Raw genomic sequence first — 10,829 nt, 5'->3', positions numbered from 1 at the left:
GACAGCCCGGAACAGCCCCAACATCCATTTCAATCGTTCCATATTTAGCATTTGCTGTCACTGCGGCCGAATTCTAAAAACCCCACGATTTTGAGTCCACGAGTCACCAAGCAAATGTCAGCTCTTGCTGTATCCCAAACCAGAGATGAATGTAATTAACCTCATAAAGCATGGTGATCTGCAGACAGCTACAGTAATTCAGGCAAATCAATCATCCTCCCACAAACACACACAAAAATATATATATTACTGCCTTATTTAGGGAAGTTAGCCTTAAATTCAAGCGTACCAATATGAACGAAACAAGTCAGTTTGCATCTCTTTCGGTGCTTGACAGAACACCCAAGTCCAAGCTGAGTGCAGAATGAGGTCAGCCGGGCAACCGTTTTCATAGAAAAATAACACATCCACCGGAGAAAGGAAATGAATTTCAACTTACTCAGTGATCCACTCTTTTATTTCACCTTAGTTAAAGGCAAGCTAAGTACAGATACTGTACATTAAAACGTATGCACAAAGAAAGAACAGTTGTTCTTCATTCTACCTTCACAGCTCAAATCTCTACCTTCTTTTATTTAGAGCCCTTTCCAAGCAATGGCTCCTCTCCAAAACACGGTGCGCCCACACTTAAATATAGAGCGACCCATCTGCGGGTCCCACATAGCCAACACCTATCAGCAGCACGTCAATTAGCGTCCATATTCCAAGGCCACCAAAGCTGAAGAGTTTTCCCAGACCTTCCCGCCACTGGCCCAAATAGAAACGGTCGGCCCCAAATCCACCAAGGGTGATGCTGTAAGAATAAAAACATGATTCACTATCATTATTTTTAGATTAACTCGGTTTCGGTATCCATACGCACGTCTCTCGGACATACCTACAAGTTATTGACAGTTTTGCTCTACATCATTCAAGAAACTACACGTTTTTGTACAAGAAGAGCTGACTGGGTTATTAAATGAGAAAGCACTTAAAAGCGATGAAAGCAGGTATTAAACGATGAAATAGCACTATTTCTTAGCTAACTAATACTATCCAGAGACTTGACAGTTCTTCATTCATGACAAGCAATAAAAACAAATTTATAAATGTATCTTGACTCTTCTAAGCTAGCAGAAGCTAAAAAAAAAAACAACAAACATGCTACAGAAACAGGCCCAAACGCTAAATTCAGCCCCGTGCAGTCGTCAGGCAACAGTGAGTTTCTCCAGCTCGCGGCAGAGAACAACTCTTGCTATAAAGGAAAGCGTGTCAGACTGCTTTCTTCATCAGTCTTATTTGTCTTTGGCTCCAGGAATAGAGAGTCTCACTACCTAATTTATCCTATTAACCACTTTTGAAATATTTGTTTGAATAATATAATATTGAAATATATATTGAATTGAAATAATATTGAAATAACATAATATTGAAATGAAGTTTGATGAAAAAAAGGTCTTACCACCGAAAGAACTTTAGTTACTTTCAAATTGCTATTGTGGTGCTCTAGTGGCTTCATATTCCAAAAATATCCTAAATTGTTTCTTTCAATACTGCTACACTGGACTCTTCCCTAATAATTTCAAACGCAAGAAACTTCATCTTAAGGCGTTTGTAGCTGTTACAGTTGGGAGAGAGCCATAACAAATGTAGAACCAACTACAGCCAGCTCAGGGACACCTATCCAACTCAGAAACAGCTGCATTCATTTCAGATGCCAAGAAGTAATTTGGATAATTTTCAGCCTTAATTGTTTAAAACATATAAAAAAAACTGGGAGAAAACCCCATAAATCTGCAGGGTTTTTTGAGCATTTGTATGTCATTTGGCACTACGCAGAATAAAAGCAAACACGTCCCCTCTACTCAGAAAATGGATCACTTTAGGAAGCCCAAGAATCATTGACATCGACTCCGAAGAAAGAACATTTGATGCAGAAACAGTGTAAATGTTTTCTCTCGAGCTCTGTTTACTGAAGACGGCTAGTATCCTGGTGCATGAAATCTTCCGGCATCCTACGCCTCCAAATTCTAAGACAGACTATATGAAATCCCGGTTATTCAGTACACCATTAAAAAATACCAGGCAGAAAAACGCACAAACTGAAGATTTTATAGACAATTAATCTACTTGTAACAATATTACCTATTTTAGCTTGACATTATCTAACAGTTCTTGCGTACCTCAGCGCCAAGGCAGTAGACCACTTGTAACCTCCAGTCCAGTTGCAATAGAGCATCTTAGGAAAGACACGATTACCTAAACATCAGAAAACATTAAAAAAAACCTTAATATAACAAAGACCACACAGTGAGTAAGAAAATGACAAGCAAGAAGATACTGTATTTCTCTAAGAAGAGTCTAAAAGGGTTGACAATAATTGCAATAAACACTGTGAACACAAAAGCTCGTGTATACTCTACAGTCCTCTGCCCCACATCAGCAAACACACAAGGGCACTGAACAAACAGGGGAAAAATTAAACTAGCTGGGTGCAACCAGCCTGATTTTTTTACATTATCCCACTGAGACATATGATATTGATTCTATTAGTGCCGTCCAAATTAGTTTAATCCATAGAAGTTGACAAAAATAAAACAGAACTATTTTCTCTCACGTGAAGGTATACAACAGTATTAAAAGCCAGTGTTTACAGTTAATGTCACTATTACGCTTTAAACATGACTATAAAAACTTTCAATAGATTAATCAAGGTGCAGGCTGTTACTGCAACTGACATAAGCAATCATTGTATTGACCCATTACAAAAAGCGTTAAGAAATTATTTAGAATAAAGCTTCTTCACAGAAGCTGGTTTAGCCCACCTTACCCAGACAATGAATATGGTCCCGTACTGTACAAGTGGCATTGTATCGCTGTCGCGGACAAGAAACCGTCATGCAGTTTGTAGAATTGGTACATATGTAATCAGTTGTTGCAAGCTGCCAGCAAAACTGGCACGTCATGTTAATTGTAAAGTTCTCCTGCTCCTGGTTATTCTGATCCTACAAAAGACAGCGTTATCACTTCATCAGTCATTAAAAAAAAATAAAAATCACAGCGTGCAGTATCAAACTACATTTCATGGATAGACATTTTGGGCAAAATAACAATCACCCTCTTTGCTACCTCTATGTAGTTAAATACAACAGAAAAATCAACAGTAGAAAACTGACAGAGTTATTCAAGCCCAGTTTCACATTACTGCTTCCTCCAATCTAAGGCTACTGCCCAAAGGAAGACTCGTTCAGTCTCACCTGTAAGATCAGTTTGTACCTCTGACAGATATTTAGCCTCCCCACTCCCAAAATGGTTGTTTTGATCAGTCAACAAATTGATTTAACTCAGTTGCATGGCTGCATAACAAAAAGATCCAACGCAAGAAAGGCAAAACAGCGAAGGGTATGTCTGCCTCTACAGCAACAGCCTACAGCCGAATGATTAAATGTACCACAGATCTGGAAACTTGCCTATATAAGAACCTGGAAATCAATTTCTTATACTTTATGACAAGACGCCGCAGTTTAATTAAATGACTTAAATTTGGGTTTTAAAGTAACAGGCTACTTACAAGACAATGAACATGTGGCTTGACTTTGCAATCAAAAGTGGCCAGCTTCCCATATATACAGGAATAGTTTGTGTTACACGTCATACAGTCTGGTGGCAATCTACTGCAAAGCCCGTTGCTCGGACATTTAGTCACATAGGATGGAATTTCTGTACTTTCTGAAAGGTGAAATACGTGAATAAAATGAAGCAAGCAAATAAAAAAAAGCCTTATCGTCTAAAGTACATATGCTTTTTCTTTTATACATGCACACGCACGCACTGACACTATAAAGGGCTTTTCTTGTGATACGGTGAAGAGCATTACGAGTTTGCGTTGTGGGAGCCAGTGGGTCAGCCACGTGAGCTGCTCACCACAGCAGGGAACCCTGCGCAGACCTCACGGGAGTTCTGCCCAGGACAGCACAGCAACACAAATCGGTACCGCACCAGAACAGAGCTCAGCGTGGATTAGTGCCGCCTCAGCCAGTATTTCTCAGCGGAATTAATCAGTTTAGGTAGAGAAGCAGGCCGACACATGTAACCTACTTTTAGTTCAGGTGTGCAGCTAGCTCAGCCATTTGCTGTTCATGTGTTCAGAATCACCTCTTAAATTACCAGGAAGAAGAGCTTTTCAGCCAATGCTGATGCACCCCTTAGCAAATTAAAAAAAAATGTATTTATGTTGGATAGGGAACAGTAACAAGTTCTTGCAGAATGCTGGAGTCCTTCAAGAACTTCCACTGTCCTGAGAGGTTATGAAACACGTGAACCACAACGGCAGTTTAACTGGTTGTTTTCTATTTGTTAGATCTCATGTGGACCAATTTTCTAATGGTATAATCCAAACTAATCGTTAAGGTCACTGAAGAGTAATTCATAATGTGTTATACTATAATGTCTTTTCCCACTGTGAGAGCATGAACAGGTTTCTAAGACATAATTCAAGAACTTTACTATTAAACTCAAGACGCTGAGGAAAAAGGCCCATAGAAGAAAAACAAAAGAAACAACATAACATTGTACCTGCTGCTTTAAAATAAGGAGTATTTGTACTTGTTGAAGTTAGACTTTTTGCAAATGTAGACTGCGGCTGTGAATGCTTTGTGGTCATCAAAGATCCTGCTACAAGGAAAAAAAAATGGAGAAAGTGATATTTCTAGAATAAAATCCATCTTCAGAAACAGTTTAATTTAAGCATGCCAATATGAAATTAAAATTGGAAAGTGTAATGAGCATTTAAAAAATATAAAAGTCTGTTTTCCTGTTTTATAAATAGTAGAATGATTATATTAAACATTAAAACGAGCATTATAATTGAATCTTTTTTTTTAGACAAGAAGTGATGTTTATTTCAATGCAGTCTTATTTTTTGATTCATGACAATTAAAAAAACACTGTGCGGAAAGCAGATTTTACACCGTATTTGCTACAGAACAAAGTCATTTAATGAACCAATGCAGCTGCCACATTGATAGAAAGCTGGAAGAGAGCTGGCTGGCAACCCCAGGGCTCTCCCTGCATGCGCTCCGTGTTTGTCCGGGCGACCCCCGGGGTCGCAGGGTCTCGGGGCCGGGGGGAACCGAGGCGTGTGGCTCTGAGCCCGGGCCCAAAGGCGGCGCAGCCACAGCCCGGGCAGGTTCGTCACACCCACCTGCCCAGAGGGGGCCCAGCAGCCCCGGCACGGCAGTCACCTTGCGGGCCGCACACGGCTCCCGAGCGGGAGCCCGCACCGAAGGGGAGCGGGGCCCGGCCCGCCGTCTAAACCAACAGCGGGCACCCCGGCTCGGAGTACCGGCCCTGCGGCACGCAACTAGAAGCCGCCATGCCCGAAGCACCCGGTTCCCCACCCCCCCCGCCCTCCCCCCGGCCAGGCAGGGAAGGGGCAACGCGTCTTCCACAGACCGAGGTCACAGTCACCTCCCCGGCTCGGCCGCTCGGGAGCCGGAGCCGCGTTCAGCTACTGCCCCGGGGAGAGGCAGAGGACGCTCGGGAGGACAGCCCCCGCCTGCGGGCGAGGCGCTGAGGCGCCGCCGGGCCTCGGGCTCCGAGCGCCCGACCCGCCCGAGGGGCCGTGGCCGAGCGGCAGCTCCTTCGCGCCCCCCCCCCCCCTTCTCCTACCCCACCGCCCCGTCTCGGCCTCGGGGACCCCGGGCAAAGCGGCGGCAGCCGCGCTCACCGCGGCCGGAGAGGACGTAGAGCTGGGCCAGGAAGAGCGCGACGCCGCAGAGCCGCCGCAGGGCCCGCAGCCCCGCCAGCGCCGCCATCTTGCCTGCCGGCTCCGCCGCTGCCGGCGAGGGGCGGGGCCGACGGCTGAGGCGCGGCCCGGAGGAGGGACGGCCCTGATGAGGGGGGGCGGCACCGGTGAGGCGGGGACGGCCCTCTGAGGGGGAGGACCGCCCTCATGGTGGGGGGGACAGCACCGGTGAGGCGGGGACGGTCCTCTGAGGGGGAGGACCGCCCTCATGGTGGGGGGTGCGGCACCGGTGAGGCGGGGACAGTCCTCTGAGGGGGAGGACCGCCCTCATGGGGGGGGGCGGCCCTCTGAGGGGGAGGACCGCCCTCACCGGGGGGGGGGGGGGGCACCGGTGAGGCGGGGACGGCCCTGCTGAGGACCCTTATGGCGGACACCGAGGAGACAAACCGCGGGTTGTGGTTGTACCAACCGCGGTAACGTTTCGTCCCTGCGGCTGCGGCCGCACACAGCGCTTTGCGCCCCGCGCTGTCCCGCTCCCTCTCGAAATTCTTAGGTTTTATTAATTTATATCCTTCGATGACCTCTCTCATTGCTGCAGGTCGCCTGAAAATTTATACGGCGACAGCACAGATACGTGTATGCCAAAAAGTTTATATTTGCAAACCCTAGAAATTCACTGTAAAAAAAAAAAAAAAAATTTAATTCCACAGTCCGAGTACATCACATGTATCATGGAGGTGGTTGTCCATAAAAATGTTTTAAATATAAAATAATAAATAAAAAATCATGCTTCACATCCCATGTTAATTCTGTAAAGGGGAAGAGAAAGCTTTCCCAGCACTTGTTCCTTCTATTTTTATCTTTTCTTTCAAAAGCGAGGGATAATCAGTCGGTAAAAATGGCTACAGCGAATGAAGCATACGCACCCAAGCCCAGCCCTATTGAAGCCCAGCCTGTGCAAGTCTCAGGCAGAAGTAAAACACTAGCTTTCTATTTGTACAACATCAATGCGCTAAATAGTATTTTGTTTCACTTCGGTGACATTTAAATCGTAACAACTACAGCTGTATAGCTTCCACAGTCGAGTAATGCATTTAACACTAAAAAACAGCATATAAAAGTGAAAAAAAAATCGTGGTAAAAATTCACCTCTCAAAAAAAATCTGATTTGATTGCCCGCAACAGTAACTTTTAAATAATTTAAAAGCGTAAGTCAGATAATTATGGCCAATTTAAATTCGACACACTATGTTCTAAAATGAAAACTGTCATCCGCACCATTCCAGCTCTCTCAGTATCCCAAGCAAATACAGCAATAAATTACACACAGGAAGTTTTTTCAAGCTTTTTTTTTGTTTTATAAAAAAGCCAAATCAACAGCAAACGCAAGAAAAAAATAAAACACTTTCCACACACAGATACAGTGAGTAACTCAACTTCATTCTTGCCAATCACCTTTACAGCAACCAATTATCACAGCAGCATAATCAGTGCTGTGTTTCACCCAGATTTCCAAAGACATCAATGTATTTGTAGACTGTGAACATAAATTCAGAAAGAATCAAGCTATTCCCCCCACCCTCCCCCCCAAAAAAAACAAAAGGAAAAAGAAAATTGATATAATCTGGTGTTACAAAAAACCCAAACCGAAACACTGCTGCTGCACCAACCCACTGCCCAGCTCAGCATCCCATCCCTGCATCCCAGCTCAGGTCAGCTGTGCAACTGTGACATGACCAAGGCAGCTCAGCAATCACAGCGGTGGCCAGCATGCATCCCCATTTATTTCCACAGCAAACCCAATATATTTTAGCAGAGGTGTAGGACTTTTAAAATAAGCATCCGGTGACTCGCGTAGACTGGAATCCTATGGGACTGTTACTGGAGTTGGTAGTTGCATCTGTCCTCTCATGCTATTCCTGGAGCACCAACATTGCTACATTTGCTTATTTTGTGTATCCATTAACTGAAAATTCTCTTAGATGAGCATTACTGCTGTACAAGAAGAAAGAAACACCAGCTAATATTTTTTTTTTTTTTTCCCAGACAGCAACATCAGAATTCTTCTTCCGCATTTGGAACACGTGAACTCTTAAATTTCTTGAGTTTCTCGATAGCAGAAAATACTGAAATCTCCCCATGAACTTTGTTGTCTCTTGTTCGCACGTTGACAGCATTATTTCCTTTCTCCTTTTCTCCAACCACTGTAAGACAATCACAAACAACATTAAAGTGACTACCTACGCTACAAAATGAGAGTCTAGTCAAACTCTATGCCCAACATTAAAAGTTAAATGATATTCAGAAATGTAAGATGCTGCAATTACCTAAGATAAAGTTATACTGGGCCAGCTGTGCATTTCTAATTTTCTTGTTTAATGTGCAACTTTGATCTAGCTCCACATCTGACATAAATCCCGCTTCAAAAAAGTCACTGCAAACCTACAAAGAAATACCAGAAAACCCCCACTCAATATTACAGTATAAATTCTAAAACATAAATTTGTACATGCTGTGATTCCTGATCTCTTCCAATATATGGGCAGAATTTTGCTCTTGTGAATCGTCTTAAGAAGTCAATGAAGTTATTTGAAGATAACTGCACAGACACTTCAGGGCTCAGCAGGACTCCAGCTGGAAGACAATACAAGGCAACACCCATATCACACATTTGCTGATCTCCTCAGACGGCTACACTGCTGAGTCTCAAAACTGTTTCCTCAGTCTGAGAAAGAGAACGAGGAGAAGGAACAAACCCACTTATGCTTGCATGAAAAGAAAAGCAGGGCAGAGGGGTAAACAACCATGGTCAAGTGTAACGTAGGCAAGAGGATACGTGCTGGGAAGTGGAAGAAACCAGCTCTGCCCCTACTTGAAGCAGATAATTCTGTAATGAAGCATTAGTTCGCATAACAAAACATTGGTTTGTCATCCACAGCGTTTTTTCCTTTAATGACTGAAGTATGTACGTAATAACAGAACCCAAACCACTTAGGATTACGTAACCCTTTTTCAAGCTTATACAAATTTTCGACTACATGAAAAATTTACTTTGCCCCTCCAAATACGTCTCCAAAATTATTAAAGTGTTCGTTCTTTGTTCTAGGACAAGCACTTAAGGAGCTATTAAAATTGATTGCTACTATAAAAAGGGAGGCCCTGCTCTCACCTGCCGGGCGTACTCTTCAGAAGCAGGTCCCACAGGCACAACCATGACCTGCCGTGGAGACAGCCAGAACGGCCTGGCAAGCGGGACAACAAAAGGGTGAGATAAACAGGCGTTTTACATTTGCATTCATATACATAGTTATGTTCCCCAGTAATAATTTCTTTACTTTATAAAAATACTTTTGTCAGCTAAGGATGTTGGATAATACGTTATCTTCCTCTTTTCAAGCTCACAGAAGAGAGCAAATAGATTGATTCTAGTAAAATGACATATGCAGAACTTTGATCTTCTGTTCACTTCCCAGCTGACTTCACAATTTTAAACAGAACTTTATTTTTTCACATAATTTCCACTTTTATTTATAACTTCATAGTGAAAGCTGGATGTTCAGACAGATAGGTGACTGAAAGTAAGAATTAACCCTTCCTTAATAAATACATTCATGAAGAAACATCTTCAGAGCTTATTCAAGACGAAACAACGCATCTTACAGGTAAGAAAAATATTCCATATATTAGGACTCATTCATGTCTGTATAAGTAATTGCTTTACATCTTCCCAGTAGAAAAGCATGATTTTTTTTAAAAAAGGAACAAGATTAATGCAGCACACACACATTCAATTACAATTCTTGTAATCTTACCTACTAATTCTGATAAAATTCCAGGGATATTATTTTGCATTAGAATATATAGGACATTAGGGAGGTATTTTCTACATTGTTACACATTTCTTAGAACTGCATTTGTGCCACATACCATTTTCCTCCATAATTTTCTGCTAGAATAGCTATCATTCTCTCCACAGATCCCAAAATAGCTCTGTGAATAATCACTGGCCTTTTCTTATCATCGCCATCCTTACTGAAAAAGAATAAGTAAGGTTTAAAAAAAGAAATTCTTCTAGCTCACACAGCAATAATCCTACTAATATTTTTGATTCTACTTTTCAGGAAAAGACAAAATTTAGTTATTTATACTTAGGCAAAATCTACCGTTTTTAATAAAAATGTACTTTCTTTAAGTCACCTGGGCTTTTAAAGGAATACTGAATAATCACAGTGACTTAAAATAATCATGCCTGTAGCTAGTGGCATAGGCACAAATTCCCAGAGTTTGAAAAGACACTCACCTGAGTCAACTCCATTTTTGTGCAGTTTATTATTTTATGTTCTTTCTCACTCTTTCTTTTCTGCTATGTCTTGCTTTTACTTTACAGGATCTTACCTGTCCTTACCGTTCATTTCTTTCCTTAAATTACAATCTTGTGAGTTAAAAAAAGCACCAGCTGCTGTTCCTAACAGTATTATCACCTACCAACAAGCTATGACATCTACTGTAGAACATGCAGCAGGACCAAAAAATACGAAAGATTCTATTTCTATCTTTCCCATCAAACTCTTTATAGTATGTAAAAACAGCAAGAAAAACAACCCAGAAAACGCGTGTTCAAGTCAATAAGATTAATTCACTCAGTGGATAAAACCCCCTCTTTCTAGCTGGAAGCCAAAGTGAGATTTTCATTAAGAACTATTTGCATTTTGTTTATGTTCAAAGTTAACTAACTTTATCTGATAAAAATAATGAGGTACTTATTACAAACATACTAGTTCCTTAAGATGCGTTTGAATTTGTATGCAACATCTTCAAAGCAGACACAGTGACTAGGCTGAAAGTGAAAAGTGACTCAACGGAGTTTTCTGTAGTATTATATATGATCAGTTGTCTTCAGAACTGGCAGACAAGACAGATCACTACATTTTCCTGCAATCAGTATTATTTACAATTAACGTGAGCTATTGTTACAGCGAGGAAATATCTTCATGAGTCAATCCTCTACTCGCCAGGGATGTTTCCCCTTCTAACCAGGCTATTGATATACAGACGAATAATTTGTTAAGTGAGCAACAGAGCATTGATACATCTCAGTTTAATT

General features: G+C 42.0%; 2 protein-coding genes across 3 annotated transcripts in view; both read right to left on the bottom strand.

The window, feature by feature from the left end:
* TARS3 (threonyl-tRNA synthetase 3) overlaps positions 1–10,829 on the bottom strand; it is a 53,047-nt gene that overhangs the window by 29,832 nt on the left and 12,386 nt on the right. The window contains exons 16-19 of one of the 2 annotated variants that reach the window (XM_082488554.1): positions 9,653–9,757; positions 8,895–8,967; positions 8,053–8,167; positions 7,756–7,929 (exon numbers count right to left, since the gene is read on the bottom strand). In XM_082488554.1, coding sequence (XP_082344680.1) covers positions 7,781–7,929; positions 8,053–8,167; positions 8,895–8,967; positions 9,653–9,757 — 442 coding nt within the window. In that variant the 3' untranslated portion in view covers positions 7,756–7,780. Of the gene's footprint in view, positions 1–7,355; positions 7,930–8,052; positions 8,168–8,894; positions 8,968–9,652; positions 9,758–10,829 lie in introns of those variants that run through there. The other variant, XM_082488553.1, reaches the window with a different exon arrangement.
* On the bottom strand, positions 455–5,807 carry TM2D3 (TM2 domain containing 3). The gene is made up of 6 exons (XM_082489074.1): positions 5,708–5,807; positions 4,555–4,653; positions 3,551–3,708; positions 2,810–2,984; positions 2,163–2,238; positions 455–793 (listed from the first exon to the last, which is right to left on the bottom strand). The coding sequence occupies exons 1-6, from the start codon at positions 5,793–5,795 to the stop codon at positions 628–630; spliced, it is 762 nt and encodes a 253-aa protein (XP_082345200.1). The 5' UTR covers positions 5,796–5,807; the 3' UTR covers positions 455–627.

This window comes from Vanellus vanellus (genome assembly GCF_965231255.1).
Source record: "Vanellus vanellus genome assembly, chromosome: 11".
Lineage (NCBI taxonomy): Eukaryota > Metazoa > Chordata > Aves > Charadriiformes > Charadriidae > Vanellus > Vanellus vanellus.
This window is presented reverse-complemented; position numbering and strand designations above follow the sequence as displayed.